The sequence below is a fragment of the Pristiophorus japonicus genome, chromosome Y, assembly GCF_044704955.1.
Source record: "Pristiophorus japonicus isolate sPriJap1 chromosome Y, sPriJap1.hap1, whole genome shotgun sequence".
Lineage (NCBI taxonomy): Eukaryota > Metazoa > Chordata > Chondrichthyes > Pristiophoridae > Pristiophorus > Pristiophorus japonicus.
This window is the reverse complement of record NC_092011.1, coordinates 16,549,332-16,571,488: the sequence shown is the minus strand read 5'-3', so window position 1 is coordinate 16,571,488 and position 22,157 is coordinate 16,549,332. Positions and strand designations below refer to the sequence as shown.

Here is a 22,157-nt window from a genome sequence, read left to right as displayed (position 1 = left end):
GTTGGATCCAAGACCGTCCCTGTTATGTATTTATGTAAACCTCACCAATATGTAAGATTGCCACTATGGAGCACACATGTGGGAGACCCTGGGCACCCTGGGGCAAGCAGGTGTAAAAGGTGATTCACCATGCTGCTTCTCCACTCGAGTCTGAATAAAGAGACCAAGGTCGCAACAGTTTGAGCTTACAATAAAGTCCTGTGGATTTATTCTGAACATAACAGTCCCATCCTCTGTGGTCGAGCTACAGTACGCAGACGACGCTTGTGTCTCGCACATTCAGAGGCTGAACTCCAAGTCATAGTCAACATCTTCACCGAGGCGTACGAAAGCATGGGCCTTACACTAAACATCCGTAAGACAAAGATCCTCCACCAACCTGACCCCACCACACAGCACTGCCCCCTAGTCATCAAGATCCACAGTGCGGCCCTGGTCAACATGGACCTCCGTACCTCGAGAACCCTATTATCAGCAAGGGCAGACATTGACGACGAGGTTGAACAATGCCTCCAGTGAGACAGCGCCGTCTTCGGCCGCCTGAGGATGAGAGTGTTCGAAGATCAGGCGCTCAAATCTAGCACCAAGCTTGTGGTCGACAGGGCAGTAGTGATATCCGTCCTGTATGGTTCAGAGATGTGGACCACATACAATAGACACCTCCAATCACTGGAGAAATACTACCAGTGTTGTCTCCGCAAGATCCTGTAAATCCATTGGGAGGACAGATGCACCAATGTTAGTGTCCTCGATCAGGCCAACATCCCCAGCATCGAAGCACTGACCACATTTGTCCAGTTCCGTTGGGTGGGCCACATTGTTCACATGCCTGGGACAAGACTCACAAAGCTCTACTCGCAACTCCCATACATCAAGCGAGCCCCAGGTGGGCAGAAGAAATGTTTGAAGGACACCCTCAAAGCCTCCTTGATAAAATGCAACATCCCCACCGACACCTGGGAGTCCCTGGCCAAAGACTGCCCTCAGTGGAGTTAGAGCATCTGGGAGGGTGCTGAGCCCTCGTCTTGTCGCCGAGAGCATGCAGAAACCAAGCGCAGGTAGCAGAATGAGCGTGTGGCAAATCAGACTCCCCAGCCACCCTTTCCTCCAACGACTGTCTGTCCCACCTGTGACAGAGACTGTCATTCCATATTGGACTGTTCAGTCACCTGAGAACTCACTTTTAGAGTGGAAGTCTTTGATTTCAAGGGACGGCCTATGATGATGAGTGTGTCTGTGTGAGTATGTGTGTGAATGTGTGAGATTGTGTGTGTATGTCTGTGTGTGTGTGTGAATGTGTGAGAGAGTGTGTGTATGTGAGAGTGTGTCTATGTGTGTGAGACTGTGTGTCTGTGAATGTGTGTGTGTGTGTGTGTGTTTACTGCCCATCCCTAGTTGCCCCTTGAGAAGGTGGTGGTGAGCCGCCTTCTTGAACCGTTGCAGTCCGTGTGGTGAAGGTGCTCCCACAGTGCTGTTCGGGAGGGAGTTCCAGGATTTTGACCCAGCGAGGATGAAGGAACGGCCGATACAGTTCTCAGTCAGGATGTTGTCTAACTTGGAGGGAAACGTGGAGGTGGTGGTGTTCCCATGCGCCTGCTGCCCTTGTCCTTCGAGGTGGTCGAAGTTGCGGGTTTGCTGCTGAAGAAGCCTTGGCGAGTTGCTGCAGTGCATCTTGTAGCTGGTACACACTGCAGCCATGGTGCGCCGGTGGTGGAGGGAGGGAATGTTGAAGGTGATGTATGGGGCGACAATCAAGCGGACTGCTTTTTCCTGGATGGTGTCGAGCTTCTTGAGCGTTGTTGGAGCTGCACTCATCCTGGCAAGTGGAGAATATTCCATCACACTCCTGACTTGTGCCTTGTAAATGGTGGAAAGGCTTTGAGGAGTCAGAAGATGAGACACTCGCCGCAGAATACCCAGCCTCTGACCTGCTCTTGTTGCCACAGTATTTATGTGATTGGTCCAGTTAAGTTTCTGGTCAATGTTAAAATCCAGGTTGTTGATGGTTGGGGATACGGCGATGGTAATGCTGTTCAGTATCAAGGGGAGGTGGTTAGATTGCGGCTTGTTGGAGATGGTCATTGACCGGCACTTGTGTGGCGAGAATGTTACTTGCCACTTATCAGCACAAGCCTGAATGTCGTCCAGGTCTTGCTGAATGCGGACATGGACTGCTCCATTATCTGGAGTTACAAAAGGCACTGAACATTATGCAGTCATCAGCGAACATCCCCACTTCTGACCTTATGATGCTGTTTGTGAGTGTGAGTGCACGTGTGTATGTGTGCATGTGTGTGTGTGTGCGCATATGTGTGTGTATGTGTGTGCAAGTTGTGTGTGTACGTGTGTGCGTGTGAATGTTCGTCACTATCCTCCGCCTGCTCCACAATGATATGCAGGACATGATCCTTACAAATGGATCCATCACAGACCCAATCCACATCCGGACCGGGGTCTAACAGGACTGCGTCATGACCCCAACCCTCTTCTCAATAATTCTCGCCACCATGCTCCACCTCACACTCAACAAGCTACCCACTGGAGTGGAACTAAACTACAGAACCATCTCAGGCCAGATCCAAGACCACCACAGCCTCTGTCGTCGAGCTACAGTACGCCTGCATCTGCACACATACAGAGGCTGCACTCCAGGACATAGTCGACGCATTTACTGTGGCGTACGAAAGCATGGGCCTTATGCTAAACATCAGTCAGACAAAGGTCCTCCACCAGCCTGTCCTTGCCACACTGCACTGCACCCAAGTCATCAAGATCCACAGCGCAGCCCTGGACAACGTGGACCACTTCCCATATCTCGGGAGCCTCTTATCAACAAGAGTAGGCATTGACGACGAGATCCAACACCGCCTCTAGTGCGTCAGTGCAGCCTTCGGCCACCTGAGGAAAAGAGTGTTTGAAGACCAGGCCCTCAAAACTGCAACCAAGCTCATGGTCTACTGGGCTGTATTAATACCTGCCCTCTTGTATGGCTCAGAGACATGGACCATGTAAAGTAGACACCTGAAGTTGCTGGAGAAATATCACCAGCGATGTCTCCTCAAGATCTTACAAATGCCCTGGGAGGATAGGCGCACCAACATCAGCGTCCTCATTCAGGCTAACATCCCCAGCATTGAAGCACTGACCACACTCGATCAGCTCCGCTGGGCAGGCCATAGTCCGCATGCTAGACATGAGACGCCCAAAGCAAGTGCTCTGCTCGGAGCTCCTTCACGGCAAACGAGCTAAAGGTGGGCAGTGGAAACGCTACAAGGACACCCTCAAAGCCTCCCTGATAAAATGCAACATCCCCACTGACACCTGGGAGTCCCTGGCCAAATATCGCCCTGAGTGGAGGAAGTGCATCCGAGAGGGCGCTGAGCACCTCGAATCTCAACGCCGGGAGCATGCAGAAATCAAGTGCAGGCAGCGGAAGGAGTGCGCGGCAAACCAATCCCACCCACCCTTTCCCTCAACGACCATCTGTCCCACGTGTGACAGAGTCTGTGGCTCTCGTATTGGACTGTTTAACCACCAAAGCACTCACTTCAGGAGGGGAAGCAAGTCTTCCTCGATTCCGAGGGACTACCTATGATGATAATGGTAGTGTGTGAGTGTGAGTGTGTGAGTGTGAGTGTGAGTGTGAGTGTGTTGATGTGCGTGCAGCAGCATGTAATAAACTTTGTAAGTTCCACAGTCTCCCGCAGGTATTAATTTGTTTGTATTTAGAGAGATAGGATCATAGAATCATAGACATTTAAAGCACGGAAGGAGGCCATTTTGTCCCATCGTGTCCACGCCGGCCGACAAAGAGCAATCGAGCCTCATCCCACTTTCCAGCTCTTGGTAGATTACGGCACTTCAAGTGCACATCTAAGTATTTATTAAATGTGGTGAGGGTTTCTGCCTCTACCACCCTTTCAGGCAGTGAGTTCTCGACCCCCACGACCCTCTGGGTGAATACATTTCCCCTCATATCTCCTCTAAACCTCCCCCCAATTACATTAAATCTCTGACCCCTGGTTGTTGACCCCTCTGCCAAGGGTAACTGTTCTGCCCACCTGACCAGTACAATAATATCTTCCTGCAATCTGCAGCTTTCTTCTTCATTATCAACCACACAGAAAATTTTAGTTTCATCTGCAAACCTCTGAATCATACTCCCGACATTTAAGTCCAAGTCATTGACATATACCATAAAAAGAAAGAGACCCATCACTGAGTCCTGCGGAACCCCATTGGATACAGCCTTCCAGTCACAAAAACACCCAGCAACCATTACCCTTTGCTTCCTGCCTCTGAGCCAATTTTGGATTTAACTTGCCACTTTACTCTGGATCCCATGAGCTTTTAATTCGTGATCAGTCTGCCATGTGGGACCTTATCAAAAGTCTTGCTAAAATGCATATACATTCCATCAAACGCACTGCACTCATCAACCCTCCTCGTTACCTCCTCGAAAAATGCAATCAAGTTAGCCAGACATGACTTTACTTTAACAAATCCTTTCTGACTGTCCTTAATTAAATCATGTCTTTCCAAATTTATCCTGTCCCTCAGGATTTTTTCCAGTAATTTTCCCACTACCGAGGTTAGGCTGACTGGCCTGTAATTACTCGTTCTAACCCTTTCTCCCTTTTTAAACAAAGATACAACATTAGCAGTCCACCAGTCCTCTGGCACCACACCTGAAGCCAGAGAGGACAGCAAAATGATGGTCAGAGCCTCTGCTATTTCCTCTTTGGCTTCTCTTAACATCCTGGGATACACTTCACACAGGCCTGGGGATTTATCCACTTTCATAGCTGCTAAACTCCTTAATACTTGCTCTCTCACTATGTTTATCTCATCTAATATTTCACACTCCTCCTCCTTCATTGCAAAGTCTGCATCGCTCCTGTCTTTTGTGAAAACAGATGCAAAGTATTCATTAAGAATCATACCCACGTCTTCTGCCTCTACACACAGATTTCCTTTATGGTCTCTAATAGGCCCCATTCTTTCTCTAGTTATCCTCTTGTTCTCAATGTATTTATAAAACATCTTTGTGTTTTCCCTGATTTTACTTGCCAACATTTTTTCATGCTCTCTCTTTGCAATCCTGATATCATTTTTAATTGCACCGCTGCACTTCTTAATCTCTTGCAGAGTTTCTGCAGTATTGCGTTCTCGGTATCTGTCATAAGCTTCCTTTTTATTCTTTATGTTACGCTGTCTGTCGCTTGACATCCAGGGAGCCCTAGATTTGTTAGCCTCATCCTTTATTTTAAATGGAACACCCTCAGGGTCTCCTCCTTGAATGACTCCCACTGCTCTGACACTGATTTACCATCCAGTAGTCGTTTCCAGTCCACTTTAGCCAAATCCTATCTCAGCTCAGCAAAGTTGGCTTTACTCCCAATTGAGAATTTTTTTTTCCTGGTCCCCCTTTGTCCTTTTCAATAAACACCCTAAATCTTACTTAATTATGATCACTAGCACCAAAATGTGTGCCCCACTGATAGCCCTTCCACCTGCCCCTGTTCATTTCCCAAAACCAAGTCCAGAACCGACCCTCTCTTGTTGGGCTTGTTACATACTGGCTAAAGAAGTTCTCCTGAATGCATTTTAGGAATTTGGCACCATCTGTACTATTCACACTACTTTTTTCCCAATCAATATTAGGGTGTTGAAATCCCCCACTATTACAGCTCTATAGTTTTGCACTTCACAGCAATTTGCCCACATATTTGTTCTTCTACCTCCCTCTGACTGTTTCGGGGTGCATAGTACCCTCCCAGTCGTGTCATCACCCCTTTTCTGTTCTTCAATTCAACCCATATGACCTGGTTTGATGACCCCTCTAACATATCATGCCTTCTCACAGCTGTAATTGTTTCTTTAATTAATACTGCGACCCCTCTCCTTTTTTAACCCATCTCTATCGCATCTGAAAACCCTGTAACCAGGAATGTTAAGCTGCCATATCTGCCCTTCTTTCAGCCATGTCTCAGTAATGGCTATAATATCGTACACCTAAGTGTGCTCTCAGCTTATCTGCCTTATTCCCTATACGCCTTGCATTGAAGTATATATCGTTTAGTGGTGCCAAACTCCCTTGTTGGCTATTTTCCAGCCTTTCTTTCTTCTGTCTTCCGAATTCACTTGCTACTTCTCTGCTGCCCAATTCTAGTTTTGCTTCTCTCCCCAATGAATCTATTCTCAGGTTCCCATGCCCCTGCCAATCTAGTTTAAGCACTCCCCAACAGCACGAGCAAACCCTCCCATGAGGATACTGGTCCTGGCTCTGTTGAGGTACAACCCGTCCGGCTTGTACAGGTCCCACCTCCCCCAGAAACAGTCCCAATGCCTCAGGACTCTAAAGCCCTCCCACCTGCATCATCTCTCCAGCAACGTATTCATTTTCTATCCTCCTATTTCTGTACTCACTAGTACGTGGCACCATCAGTAACCCGGTGATTACAACCTTTGAGATCCTGCTTTTTAATCTCTCTCCTAGCTCCCTAAACTCCGCCTGCAGGACCCCATTCTTCTTTCTACCTGTCATTGGTCTCGATATGGACCATGACCTCTGGCTGTTCAATCTCTTCCCTCAGGATGTCTTGTCGCTGCTCGGTGACATCCTTGACCCTGGCACCAGGGAGGCAACATACCATCCTGGAGTCACGTCTGCAGCCACAGAAATGCCTGTCTGCTCCCCTGATTATCAAATCCCCTACCACTGCCCTTCCACTCATCCTCCCCCCACCCCCTGTGCAGCTGAGCCACCCGTGGTGCCGTGGACTTGGCTCTGGCTGCACTCCCCCAGGGGCACCATTGCCCTCAGCAGTACTCAGAACAGAGTACTGGTTGGAGAGCGAGATGGATTCAGGGGACTCCTGCACTTCCTGCCTGGTCTTCTGATTCTGTCTGGTGGTCACCCATTGCCTCTCTGCCTGGACACTTTTAAGCTGCAGGGTGACCACCTCTAGAAACAAAATTCTCAGTCTCGTGGATGCACCGCAGTGACTCCAGCTGCCACTCAAGCTCCGAAACGCAGAGCTCAAGTTGCTGCAGCTGGTGACACTTCCTGCACACATCCTGACGTGGTTGTCCAGACTACGTGAAGTGCACAAGATGCGCACTGCATGGGACTGAGCTGCCCTGCCATGTCTCTAGTTAACAGACTCAGAACTAATCAGCAGAAATAAACTTTAAAAGATGTGGAAATATCTGCGTGTGTGTCAGAGACTTTGTAAACGCCTCAGTCTTCCACAGATATTAGTTTGTTTGTATTTAGAGAGATGTGGAAGTATCTGTAGACTCATGTTCCACAGCGATGGTTATGGACCCCTCCACTGCTCAATGTCCATTCTCTGCCACACACTGATAGTCTCCAGCGACCCTGGATGTAACGTGAGCAAACTCCAACCACAGCTCGTTGTTGGAACTTGTTCTGTTCATTGTGACACCAAGATGTCGCCATGTCAGGTTAGAAGCTGGGAAGCTCTCGGCGGAGCAGAGTATCACTGCAGAATTTCCTTCTGTTATAATGATCGATGAATCTTTAATCGTATCACGAGAAGTAATTGAGAGATTCCGTGGTGCGTCTAAAAACAAATAAAGATTGGTTAACGTACATTGGCTGCGAACAACAACTACAACAACATTATGTATTTATACACACCTTTAATGTAATAAAATGTCCCAAGATGATTCACAGCAGTGTTATAAGACACAAATGTGACACCGAGCCACAGAAGGAGAAATTAGGGCTGCGATAGGTAGGTTTAAAGGAGTTATTTAAAGGAGGAGAGAGAGGTAGAGAGGTGAAGAGGTTTAGGGAGGAAGTTCCAGAGCATCCCCCGATTTCCATTAGCTCCACCATTGGTGACCGTGCCTTCAGCTCTCAGGCCCCAAGCTCTGGGATTCCCGCCCTAAACCTCTCCACCTCGCTCTCTCCTCCTTTAGGATGCTCTGACAAAAATCGACACCGGGCCACATTGGGACATATTAGGACAAAAGCTTGGTCATCGAGGTAGGTTTAAGAGTCTTTTTACAGGAGAAGATGGAGGAGGAGAGGTGGTGAGTGCATGTGTGTGTTTATGCGTGTGTGAGTGTGTGGCAGAGACTTTGTAAACTCCTCAGTCTCCCACAGATATTAGTTTGTTTGTACTTAGAGAGATGTGGAAGTATCTGTAGACTCACGTTTCACAGCGATGGTTATGGACCCCTCCACTGCTCCATGTCCATTCTCTGCCACACACTGATAGTCTCCAGCGACCCTGGATGTAACGTGAGCAAGCTCCAACCACAGCTCGTTGTTGGAACTTGTTCTGTTCATTGTGACACCAAGATGTCGCCATGTCAGGTTAGAAGCTGGGAAGCTCTCGACAGAACAGAGTATCACTGCAGAATTTCCTTCTGTTATAATGATCGATGAATCTTTAATCGTATCACGAGAAGTAATTGAGAGATTCCGTGGTGTATCTAAAAACAAATAAAGATCAATTAATGTACATTGTCTGTGAACGTGAAAGTTGTGATATCAATGTAAGTTCCTTCATCAGAAAGCACGTAATCCAGGCAAACATCTGAGTGTAGTACTGAGGGAGCACTGCACTGTTGGAGGGTCAGTACTGAGGGAGCACCGCACGTCGGATGGGCAGTACTGAGGGAGTGCTGCACTGTCGGAGGAGCAGTACTGAAGGAGCGCCGCACTGTCGAAGGGACAGTACTGAGGGAACGCTGCACTGTTGAAGGGACAGTACTGAGGGAGCACCGCACTGTCAGAGGGGCAGTACTGAGGGAGTGCTGCACTGTCGGAGTGGCAGTACTGACAGAGCACCACACTGTTGGAGGGGCAGTACTGAGGGAGCGCTGCACTGTCGGAGGGGCCGTACTGAGGGAGCACCGCACTGTCGGAGGGACAGTTCTGAGGGAGTGTTGCACTGTTGGAGGAGCAGTACTGAGGGAGTGTTGCACTGTCGGAGGGGCAGTACTGAGGGAGCGATGCACTGTCGGAGAGGCCGTACTGAAGGAGTGTTGCACTGTTGGCGGGGCAGTACTGTGGGAGCACCGCACTGTCGGAGGGACAGTTCTGAGGGAGTGTTGCACTGTTGGAGGAGCAGTACTGAGGGAGTGTTGCACTGTCGGAGGGGCAGTACTGAGGGAGCACCGCACTGTCGGAGGGACAGTTCTGAGGGAGTGTTGCACTGTTGGAGGAGCAGTACTGAGGGAGCACCGCACTGTCGGAGGGGCAGTACTGAGGGAGTGCTGCACTGTCGGAGGGACAATTCTGAGGGAGTGCTGCACTGTCGGAGGGGCAGTACTGAGGGAGTGCTGCACTGTCGGAGGGGCAGTACTGAGGGAGTGCTGCACTGTCGGAGGGACAATTCTGAGGGAGTACTGCACTGTCGGAGGGGCAGTACTGAGGGAGTGCTGCACTGTCGGAGGGGCAGTACTGACAGAGCACCACACTGTTGGAGGGGCAGTACTGAGGGAGCGCTGCACTGTCGGAGGGGCCGTACTGAGGGAGTGTTGCACTGTCGGCGGGGCAGTACTGTGGGAGCACCGCACTGTCGGAGGGGCAGGCCTGAGGGACCGCCGCACTGTCGGAGGGGCAGTACTGAGGGAGCACCGCACTGTTGGAGGGGCAGTACTGAGGGAGCACCGCACTGTCGGAGGGGCAGTACTGAGGGAGCACCGCACTGTTGGAGGGGCAGTACTGAGGGACTGTTGCACTGTCGGAGGGACAATTCTGAGGGAGTACTGCACTGTCGGAGGGGCAATTCTGAGGGAGTACTGCACTTTCGGATGTGACACTTTTCGGATGAGATGTTAAACCCCGATGAGATGAGGCCCCATCTGCCCTCTCAGCTGGATATAAAAGATCCAATGGATCCATTGAAAGAAAAGTTCTCCCCGGTGTTCTGGCCAGTAAATATCAGATTATCTGGTCCTTACCACATTACTGTTTTGGAATCTTGCTGTGTGAAATGTAGATTAATACGGGTAATGTAGAATTATGGATGTCCGTACTTATATTGCACAGTTAGTGCGAGGGTCCGCTCCGATGAAACAGATGGATATGTGATTCTGCAGGTGAGAGTTTGTCTGTGGTGTTTGAGTGAAGGGATCAGGGTGAGAACAGAAGTATATGTCACAGTGACACCATGCTGAGTTACATTGTTTGAGACTGACCCGTGTATATCAGCTGGATTGACCCAGGTTAAGGCAGGTGCTGTTCCATTGCACGAGATGTTGAAGGTACAGCTTCCGTCCACAGGCTTTCCTGCAATAATTTCAGCAGGGAAGATCCTGGGTTTATCTGTGAAATCTAACGCACACAGAATGGATTGTTTTATATAAATATAACGTGAGGCATCAGTTCAAATAGCGATAACAGTCCCACAAGAGAAAGGACTTTTACAGGATAATACCAGATCTGAGAGTTTCCAATGGTCAGGAAAGGCTGACAGGCTGGAATTCACTACCAGAAGGAGTGGTTGAGGCAAATAGTTATATGTACATAAGAACATAACATAAGAATTAGGAATAGGAGTCAGTCATTCAGCATCTCGAGCCTGCTCCGCCATTCAATGAGTTCATGGCTGATTCTTACAAAGGCCTTTGGCACTGTCAACCGCCTGCATCCTCCTCCATTTCGGATATCCCAAAAGTTCTTCACCATCCTCCGCCTGCTCCCTGACGACATGTAGGACGTGATCCTTACCAACGGATCCATTAGTGACTCAATCTACATCCGGACCGGGTCAAACAGGGCTGCGTCATGGCACCAACCCTCTTCTCAATCTTCCTCGCTGCCATGCTCCACTTCACAGTCAACAAGTTCCCCGCTAGAGTGGAACTAAACTACAGAACAAGTGGGAACCTGTTCAATCTTCGCCGTCTCCAGGTCAGGTCCAAGATCACCCAACCTCTGTCGTCGAGCTATAGTACGCGGACGATGCCTGTGTCTGGTCACATACAAAGGCTGAACTCCAGCACATAGTCAACATATTTACTGATGCGTACGAAAGCATGGGCCTTACGCTAAACATCAGTAAGACAAAGGTACTCCACCAGCCTCTCCTCGCCGCACAGCACTGCCCCCCAGTCATCAAGATCCACGGCGTGGACAACGTGGACCATTTCCCATACCTCGGGTGCCCCTTATCAACAAGAGCAGACATTGAGGACGAGATTCAACACCGCCTCCAGTGCGTCAGTGCAGTCTTCTGCCACCTGAGGAAAATAGTGTTTGAAGACCAGGTCCTCAAAACTGCAACCAAGCTCATGGATTACAGGGCTATAGTAATACACGCCCTCCCGTTTAGCTCAGAGACATGGACATGTACAGTAGACACCTCTAGTCATTGGAGAAATACCACCAACGATGTCTCCGCAAGATCCTACAAATCCCCTGGGAGGAGAGACGCATCAACATTCGCGTCCTAGACCAGGCCAACATCCCCAGCATTGAAGCACTGACCACACTTGATCAGCTCCGCTGGGCAGGTCACATTGTCTGCATGTCAGCCACGACACTCCCAAAGCAAGGGCTCTACTCGGAACTCCTTCACGGCAAACGAGACAAAGGTGGGCAGAGAAACGTTACAAGGACACCCTCAAAGCCTCCTTGATAAAGTGCGACAACCCCATTGATACCTGGGAGTCACTGGCCAAAGACCACCCTAAGTGGAGGAAGTGCATCCGGGAGGGCACTGAGCACCTCGAGTCTCGTCGCCTTGAGCATGCAGAAATCAAGCGCAGGCAGCGGAAGGAGCATGCGGCAAACCAGTCCCACCCTCCCCTTCCCTCAACAACTACCTGTCCCACCTGTGACAGGGATTATCATATTAGACTGTTCAGCCACCTAAGGACTCATTTTTAAGAGTGGAAGGAAGCCTTCCTCGATTTCGACGGACTGCCTATGATGATGATGAAGATGATGACTGATCTTCAACCTCAACTCCACTTTCCTGCACTGTCCCCATAGTACTTGCTTCCCTTAATATCCAAAAATCTATCGATCTCAGCCTTGAATATACTCAACGACTGAGCCCCACAGCCCTTTGGGCAGAGAATTTCAAAGATTCTCCACCCTCTGAGTGAAGAAATGTCTCCCCCTCTCAGTCCTCAATGGCCGACCCCTTATTCTGAGACTGTGACCCCTGAATGTATACTCCCCAGCTCGGGGGAAACATCCTCCCTGCATCTACCCTTTCAAGCCCAATAAGAATTTTGTATGTTTCAATAAGATCACCTCTCATTCTTCTAAACTCCAGAGAATATAGGCCTAGTCTACTCAATCTCGCCTCAGAGGACAATCCCCCCATCCTTGGAATCAGTCTGGTGAACATTCGTTGCACTCCCTCTATGGCACCTATATCCTTCCTTAGGTAAGGAGACCAAAACTGTACACAATACTCCAGGTGCGGTCTGACCAGGGCCCAATATAACTACAGTAAGAAGTGTTTACTCTTATACTCAAATCCTCCTGTAATGAAGGCCAACATCCCATTTGCTTTCTTAATTGCTTGCTGTACCTGCATGTTAACGTTCAGTGATTGTTCTGGAGCAACTAGTTTATTTTTGAGTGTCTTAAAAATCGCAATTCTCCCCATTTAGTTTGCTGCAGTTTTAGTGAGTTAGTTCAGTTTCTTTTTAGTTCAGTTTTTTTTCAAAGGGGGCGTTACCAGCCACGTACGCCTGTTTTGGCTATTTAAGCAAGTTTAGCCAGCGAAAGGTTACTCCAAACGAACTTAGTCCAGCGTATGTGGCCACATTTGTCCGCTCAGACAAACCTTGCGGAGACTTAAGAAATCAGCGCAGGTAGTCAGAGATGAGGGGGAGCGGTGGTGGAGGGAAGGGTGGAGAGGGGGTGGGGGAAGGGTGGAGAGGGTGTGGGGGAAGGGTGGAGAGGGGGTGGGGGGACGGGGGAGAGGGTGGGGGGATAGGAGGGAGAGGGAGGTGGGGTGGGGGGAAGAGGGGGGTGGAGGGAAGAGAGGGGGAGGGGTGAGAGGGGGGAGAGGGGGTTGAGAGGGGGGAGAGGGAGAGGGGGTGGCGGGGCGAGAGTGGTTGGGGGAAGGGTGGAGAGGGAGGGGAAGAGGGGGGACAGGGGAGTGGAGCAAGAGGGGGGTGGTGGGGAGAGAGGGGGAGGGGTGAGAGGGAGAGGGGGTTGCGGGGGGGGAGGGGGGATTTTTTGAGATGGAGAGGGAGACACACACACACACGCACGAAATGTATTCGATTTGGACAAAAATTAATGCCACAAACCGATATTGGATTGATGCCAGCAGCTGATGTATTTGTCTTGGTTCTTTCAAAGTTTGCTTTTCTGGCCTCAGTCTGTTTGGTAATTCAGCTCGAACCATGTCCCTATCTGCCTCGCCCTCTCTTGGCCTGTTCCTTTGCTTTCACAAGCTGCATGAAGCTGTCCCCACTCTCTGAATGCTTCATGTGCCCCACACGCACATTAACCCTGTTGCGAAGTATCTCCTGCCTTTGACTTACTGGTTGACAATAATGCCTTCGGCAAGTTATGCTGTAAAGATCCCAATATTGTCATAAAATATTCAAGATACTTTATATCAAAGCGTGTGCCCACACATAGGCACAACCACTGAAATAATGCTGCTAGGGCCATTCGGGGCCTGCTCACATAAAGGCGACACGGGGGTGTCCATTCGGCCAGGGCTAGGGGCAGCGTGCTTCAGGCCCCTCCCATACAGCCTGCAGAGTTTCGAACTGCGAGGAGCTACTGCACATGTGCACACACTCTAGAGCACATGTGCAGAGGTCCCGCATTGTTTTCAGCGCCGGGAACTGGCTCCGCCCCCCACACGTTCTGCTGCTTTGCACCAAGGGCCTGGATCGATCGGACTGCGGGGAGAATGCGAAGGTAAATAATAGGCAACATTTCTATTGTAAAAAGTCAGCGCACCTCACGGACCTGCACCGTTCTAACCGTGGGGGCAAACGTGGGCCCTATATTCCATGTAATTGGTAAGCAAAAGTACTTTGCTACTTTCAGGTTTGGCAGAGTGTCTGTCACTTCACTTAATACACTTTCACTCCCAGACCCTTGAATTGACAATAGGTGGGGGTGGAGCAGCAGGTCACAGCTTGGGGAACATTGGCTTGGCACTCGCTCACAGATCTCTGTCAATGTTAAATTAAATCCTGTACATGGCAGGACAGAAACAATTGGCAGTTATCCCTCTACCAACACCTGAAATGTATGATCGGGTCATTTATCACATCGCTGTTTGTGGGAGCTTGCTGTGCACAAATTGGCTGCCGCATTTCCTACATTACAACAGTGACTACACTGTGAAGAGAACTTCTTTGCTATGACAATGTGAAAGGTGCTATATAAATGCAATTTGTTTTTGTCAATATGTAAGACTTTTAATTAGGATAGGAGGAAGAGATGGGAGTCGATAACCTGGTAACATTGATGGAGACAGTCAAGACATGTAATCATTGATAATAAAGTGAGTATTAGAGATTGCTTTAGGACTGAACTGGGAGATATCGGCAGGTTATTGACAATCAGACACTGCGTTATAATAAGCTGTGTTTTGTGTTAATATGTAACCGCCACAGTTTCTGTTATTTCCCATTGACTGTTGAACATGAATTGTTGAGTAATTATAACACAGCCCTTACCAGAAACATGAAGCCGTGTTGCAGGGAGGTATGTAAACGTATCCGTGTTGTCAAATTCTATCCTGAAATAATAGGGTCCTGCGTCTTGCTGTGTGACGCTGTTTATAATCAGAGAACAATCGCCATCTTTCAGGTCTCCAGACAGCCGGTTCCGATAGCGAAACACTGGCAACTCAAGATTGCGAGTGAAAGGCTTTCGGCGATGTTATCTTTTGCTCATTATTAATCCAGAGTCCATCCCGCAGTTGATTTACCAGACGCGATGGATAACTGTAATGCCATGGAATCTGTGTGCACAAACCTTCCTGTGCTGTCACCTCTCGTGGAGTGACACCTTTCCACTCTTGTGACAATACAGCTGGGGAGAGAAATATCGATATTTAGTGCTGGATGGCTTGTCGCTTCACAAGACTTGATACCCACCTCCTCCGTCACTGGCACAGTGTGGCTGCTGTGTGCACTCTCGACAGGACACACAAGGAACTCACCAAGGCTACGTTAACAGAACCTCCCTCCCCTGAGACCTCCAGCACCCAGAAGGACAAGAGCAGCAATGTGATGGGATGCCCTTCACCTCCAGGTCACACAGCGTCCTGCCGTGCACATATATCACCATTCCTTCATCAACACTGGGTCAGTATCCTGGAATTCTTTACCCTATACCATTGTGGGAGCACCTTCAGAACACGGACTGCAACGGTTCAAGGAGAAGGTCTCCCCCCACCATCTCCTTCGAGCAACTAGGGATGGGCGAGTTTCTCCAAGTATAGTACATCTACTACATTGCCCTTATCTAATCTTTCTATACTTCTTCACATTATTCAGTAAGGTTGGTCAACATTATTGTATTTTCAGTCTCTAGATGTTTTTCTATTACATCTTTGAGTAAAGATTCCATTTTCTTTCCTACCACCGACGTTTAGCTAACTGGTCTATAGTTCCCTGGACTTGTTCTATCTCCTTGTTAAATATAGGAATAACATTAGTTGTCTGCCAGTCCTCTGGCACTATTTCCCTTTCTAATCAATTGTTATGTATATAATAGTGTCTCTGCTATCCCGTCCCTAGCTTATTTTAGTATGGATGTGTGCAATCTGTCCAGACCAGATGTTTTATCCTTGTGAGTTTAACCAGTTGATCAATTCGCTCTCCCCCACCCCCCGGAATCCTGGACACGGGGAGTGGACTTGTGCATTCTGTATTAGCTCACAGACCTCAGGATCCTGCCTAGTGAAAGAACTCTGCCACCTAACACAATGCCTCAATGTCACACCAGTTGATGTATATTCTACGCTGAATTACAAGGCAGGAAGAGTGGATTAGGATCTGTCAGAATTCTCGCCATCGTCAATCACTCAATCGCCTCACCTTGTCAGCTCTTCAACCCAGCCGATTGGCTAAGCTCCTTCAGTCTACTTGGCCCACTTTTACTCCAGGAAATCCTCCTCCACCGCATTGCTACCAGTTTGATTAGTCCAATCATCTGGATAGAGAACTGGTTGGCAGACAGGAAACAGAGAGTCGGGATAAACGGGTTCTTTTCAGAATGGCAGACAGTGACTAGTGGAGTGCCGCAGGGCTCAGTGCTGGGAAACCAGCTATTTACAATATACATTAATGATTTAGATTAAGGAATTGAGTGTACTATCTCCAAGTTTGCAGATGACACTAAGCTGGGTGGCGGTGTGAGCTGTGGGGAGGACGCTAAGATGCTGCAGGGTGAATTTGACAGGTTTGGTGAGTGGGCAAATGCATGGCATATGCAGTGTAATGTGGATAAATGTGAGGTTATCCTCTTTGGGAGCAAAAACACGAAGGCTGAATATTATCTGAATGGCAGCAGATTAGGAAAAGGGGAGGTGCAACGAGACCTGGGTGTCATGGTTCATCAGTCATTGAAAGTTGGCAAGCTGGTACAGCAGGCGGTGAAGAAGGCAAATGGTATGTTGGCCTTCATAGGTAGGGGATTTGAGTATAGGAGCAGGGAGGTCTTACTGCAGTTGTACAGGGCCTTAGTGAGGCCTCACCTGGAATATTGTTTTCAGTTTTGGTCTCCAAATCTGAGGAAGGACGTCTTACTATTGAGGGAGTGCAGCGAAGGTTCACCAGACTGATTCCCGGGATGGCAGGACTGACATATGAGGAGAGACTGGATCAACTGGGTCTTTATACACTGGAATTTAGAAGGATGAGAGGGGATCTCATAGAAACAAAAAAGATTCTGACGGGACTGGACAAGTTAGATGCTGGACGAATGTTCCCGGTGTTGGGGAAGTCCAGAACCAGGGGACACAGTCTTAGGATAAGGAGTAGGACATTTAGGACTGAGATGAGGAGAATCTTCTTCACTCAGAGACTTGTTAACCTTTGGAATTCCCTGCCGCAGAGAGTTGTTGATGCCAGTTCATAGGGTACATTCAGGAGGGAGTTAGATATGGTCCTTGTGGCTAAAGGGATCAATGGGTATGGAGAGAAAGCAGGAAAGGGGTACTGAGGTGAATGATCAACCATGATCTTATTGAGTGGTGGTGCAGGTTCGAAGGGCCGAATGGCCTACTCCTGCACCTATTTACTATGTTTCTATGTTTCCCCTGCTGTTCTTCGAAATGGCGGCTGTGGGATCTTTTACATCCACCTGAGAGGGCATATCAGGCCTCGATTTAATGTCTCGTTGAAAAGCCGGCACCTCAAACAGTACGGCTCTCCGACAGTGTGGCGCTACCTCAGTACTGCCCCTCCAACAGTGCATCTCTCCCTCAGTACTGCCTCGCCGACAGTGTGGCGCTCCCTCAGTACTGCCACTGTGACAGTGCGGCGCTCCCTCAGTACTGCCCCTCCAACAGTACAGGACTCCCTCAGTACGGCCCCTCCAACAGTGCAGCACTCCCTCACTACTGCCCCTCCAACAGTACTGTGCTCCCTCAGTACTGCCCCTCCGACAGTGCAACGCTCCCTCAGTACTGCTCCTCCAACAGTGCAGCACTCCCTCACTACTGCCCCTCCAACAGTACATTGCTCCCTCAGAACTGCCCCTCCAACAGTGCGGCGCTCCCTCAGTACTGCCCCTCCAATAGTGCAGCACTCCCTCACTACTGCCCCTCCAACAGTACGATGCTCCCTCAGTGCTGCCCCTGCGACAGTGCAGCGCTCTCTCACTACTGCCCCTCCAACAGTGCGGCGCTCCCTCACTACAGCCCCTCCAACAGTGTGGCGCTCCCTCACTACTGCCCCTCCAATAGTTCAGTGCTCCCTCAGTACTGACCCCCCAGCAGTGCAGCACTCACTCAGTACTGCCAGTCTGATAGTGCGGCGTTATCTCAATACTGGCACTCAGACAGTGCGGTGCAACCTCAGTACGTTCCCGCCAATAGTGCGGCGCTCCCTCAGTAGTGCCACACCGACTGTGCGTCGCTCCCTCAATAATGCCACTCTGACAGTGCGGCACTCCCTCAGTACTGCTGCACCAACAGTGCGGCATTCCCTCAAAACTGCCACTCCAACAGTGCGATGCTCCCTCAGTTCGGCCCCTCGAACAGTGCAGTGTGGCCTCAGAATGCTCCTCCGACAGTGTAACACTCCATCTGTATTGTCCCTGCACCTTTGCTACTGAATCACACGAGGCATGTATTGCAGACACGGTCACTGCGTGACCTTCCTTTATTCCCAGGACCAAGAAGTGATGACCCTGCGTTGGACCTCCCTTTAAATACCTGAGTGTGCCCAGGTGAGGAGTGTCTCTCCACAAGTTCACCCGCTGTGGTCAAGGTGTGCATTTCCAGGACACATATACAGTGTACAGTGTGGTTGCATGAAGGTTACAGTTACATGAAGGTTACAGTTGTATGAAGGTTACATACATGACACCAACTCCCCCCTCACGTCTTTTTCTGTCAAAGGCTAAGTCTTTCAGGTGGTCGACGCTCTCTTGTGGAGCGCCGTAGTTGGGGCTCTGGTGGCTGCTCCTTGGTATGCATTTCTGTCACCTGAGGTAATTCCGGCTCGTCCGGGCTGGCCGCAGGGACTGTGCATGCTGGTGAATGTCCTTGTTGCTCGTTCACTGGCAGTGGTGTGGGTAACATCTCATGCTCTTCCTCAGCTTCCTCAGTGTCTATGCTGAACCTTTTCTTTACTTGGTCCAGGTGTTTGCGGCATATCTGCCCATTGTTTAGTCTGACCACTATGACCCTATTCCTCTGTTTTTCAATTACAGTGCCCTCAAGCCACTTGGGTCCCAAAGCATGGTTAAGAGCAAATACCGGGTCATCAATTTTTATACACCTCCCCCTTGCATTTCGATCATGGCACTCGGTTTGGGACTGGCGCTTGCCCTCAACAATGTCTGCCAGGGCTGGATGAATGAGGGACAGCCTCGTTTTAAGCGTGCGTTTCCTGAGTAGTTCCGCTGGCGGGACTCCCGTGAGCGAATGCGGGTGGAATCTTTAGGCCAGCAGGAGTCGCGATAGGCGGTGCTGAAGAGAGGGTCCTTGGATACGGAGCATGCCCTGTTTTGACCGCACGTTCCGCCTGGCCATTGGAAGCCGGCTTGAACGGCGCTGTCCAGACATGTTTGATGCCATTACCCGACATAAACTCCTGGAATTCATGGCTGGTGAAGCACGGGCCATTGTTGCGACCAGGATGTCTGGCAAGCCGTGGGACGCGAAAACCGTGCGCAGACTTACCACTGTGATGGATGTCGTGCACGAGTTTAATATGATGCACTCGATCCATTTCGAGTATGCATCGACAACGATCAGGAACATTTTTCCCATGAACGGGCACGCGTAGTCTACGTGAACGCGTGACCATGGCCTGGTGGGCCAGAGCCATGGACTGAGGGGGGCATTGCCCAGCTGGGCACACGTCGTGCACCTGCATATGCAGTGTTCCAGGTCCGAGTCAAATCCCGGCCACCATACATGTGACCGGGCAATGGCCTTCATTAGCACGATGCCAGGGTGCTTACTGTGGAGTTCCCTGATGAACGCTTCCCTTCCTTTCTGGGACATGACTACCTGACTGCCCCATAGCAGGCAGTCGACTTCGATGGGAAGCTCATCCATCCATCTGTGAAGCGGTCCGACCTCCTCGGGGTACGCCCCGTGTGCGGGCGCCCAATCCCCAGTCAGAACACATTTCTTTATCATGGACAGGAGGGGATCTCTGTTGGTCTAGATTTTGATTTGGTGGGCTGTGATGAGGGAGCTTGCGGTGTCAAAAGCCTCAATGGCCATGACCATCTCAACGCTTTGCTCCGACGTCCCCTCAGTGGTCGCCAGTGGGAGTCTGCTGAGCACATCAGCGCAATTTTCGGTGCCTGGCCGATGCCGTATGGTGTAGTCATACGCAGCCAGTGTGAGGGCCCATCGCTGAATGCGAGCTGACGCATTGGCATTGACAACCTTGCTGTCGGACAACAGGGATGTTAATGGCTTGTGGTCCGTTACTAGCTCGATCTGCCTACCGAAATGGTACTGGTGTATCTTTTTCACACCATAAACACAAGCGAGTGCTTCCTTTTCGACCATTCCTTATCCACGCTCTGCCTTCCGCGCTCTATTGAAAGCCCATTCTTGACCGTCCCCCCCAAACCATTCACAACCTTTATGCAAGAGCATGTGTAACAGCTCCAACAATGTGCTTAAGTTCGGCAGAAAGTTCCCAAAATAGTTCAGAAGTTCCAGGAATGATCGCAACTCCGATGTGTTGCCGGGCCTGGGCATCGGCGGATCACCTGAGTTTTAGTCTCGGTGGGCCGAAGCCCATCTGCGGCAACTCTCCTGCCCAAAAACTCGACCTCTGGTGCCAAAAACACACACTTGGGCTTTTTCAACCGCAAGCCTACCCGGTCCAGTCGGCGTAGCACCACCCCCAGGTTTCGGAGGTGTTCCTCGGTGTCTCGACCCATTATTAGGATGTCGACTTGGAATACGATCGTTCCAGGAATGGATTTAAGCAAGCTTTCAATGTTCCTCTGAAAGATAGCGGCCGCCGAACGAATGCCAAAAGGACACCTGTTGTAGATAAATAGTACCTTGTGCGTCGTGGTGGTGGTCAGAAGCTTGGATTCTTCAGCCAGTTCCTGAGTCATGTCGGCCGAAGTGAGGTCAAACTTGGTGAACAGCTTGCCACCTGCCAGCATGGCAAAGAGGTCCTCTGCTCTCGGAAGTGGGTATTGGTCCTGCAGTGTCACTTGGTTGATGATGGCCTTGTAGTCGCTAAAAATCCTGACCGAAGCAACCGCTTTGAGAACAGGAATGATGGGGCTTGTCCAGTCACTGAATTCAACTGCCGAGATTATGCCCTCTCTGAGCAGCCTGTCCAATTCACTTTCAATTTTCTCATGCATCACATACGGCACCGCTCTGGCTTTGTGGTGCACTGGTCTGGCGTCCGGAGTGATGCGTATCACTACTTTGATGACCTTGAAAGTCCTGACACCTGGTTGAAACAGTGCCCCGAATTTCTGTAGGACCTGTGAGCATGAGCTTCGCCCCACAGATGAAATGGCGTGCACATCCCCCCATTTCCAGTTCATCTCGGCTAGCCAGCTCCTCCTCAAAAGTGCGGGGCCGTTTACCAGGACAATCCAGAGTGGCAGCCGGTCCTCTGACCCATTATGTGTTACCACCAAGTTTGCACTGCCTAGCACTGGGATGATCTCTTTGTTGTACGTCCGTAGCTGCGCGTCAATGCGTTCCAGTTTTGGCCTGCAAGCTCTGTGTGGCCATAGTCTCTCAAATTGTTGGGTGCTCATAAGGGACTGGCTGGCTCCTGTGTCCAGCTCTATGCGCACCGGGATGCCATTCAATAAAACTTTCACCATCATGGGCGGCGTTTTGGTATGTGGGCTGTGGACATCAGCCATATGAACCCGCTGAACTTCAGCATCCATGGCTTTGCCCCAAGCATCATCCTGCATTGCAGTCCTCTCGTCTGGTTCCTCTGTCTTGTAGATTAGCCTCGCTAAAGCCTTCCTGCACATTCTGGCCAAGTGTCCACTGACATTACAAATCTTACAGATAAATTGCTGGAACCTGCAGCTTTTCGCAGTATGTCTACTCCCACACCTCCAGCATGAGCTGAGGTTGTTGTAAACAAAAGGGCTGCTACCAGGCATTCCTCTCTGATTGTTCGTTTAGTTGTTTCTCAGCGCTCTGATGGTGGGTGCCAATGGTCCCATCACGGGACGCATTGTTCCTCGAGATGGCGTGAATTGCCGATCCCTTTTCAATTGTCCCTGTTGCGGGCCCACCCTAGCATCTGTTGCTGCCTGCTTGGTTTCAAAATGTCCTTGCCTGCATGCGGAGCCCTGAGCCGCATTCAAAATGTTAACTCCCTGGTCCATCGCCACGTTGGAACCAGAGCTGCGTGCATACATTTGCTTGGTCTCCTCTTCCCCTGCCATGACGGTCTGAGCTATCAATGCCACCCCTTCTAAAGTCAAGTCCTTGGCCTCAATATGTTTTCTGAAAATCCCGGTATGACTAATGCCCTCAATG

General features: G+C 50.0%; 1 protein-coding gene across 1 annotated transcript; it reads right to left on the bottom strand.

Moving 5' to 3' along the window:
* Positions 1-7,275: 7,275 nt before the first annotated feature.
* Positions 7,276-20,183, bottom strand: LOC139241071 (sialic acid-binding Ig-like lectin 10). Its single transcript, XM_070869764.1, is given in 6 exon segments — positions 7,276-7,589; positions 8,188-8,469; positions 10,025-10,318; positions 14,656-14,831; positions 14,833-15,013; positions 20,120-20,183. Coding segments are annotated over 6 exon segments (1,311 nt in total).
* Positions 20,184-22,157: the final 1,974 nt, after the last annotated feature.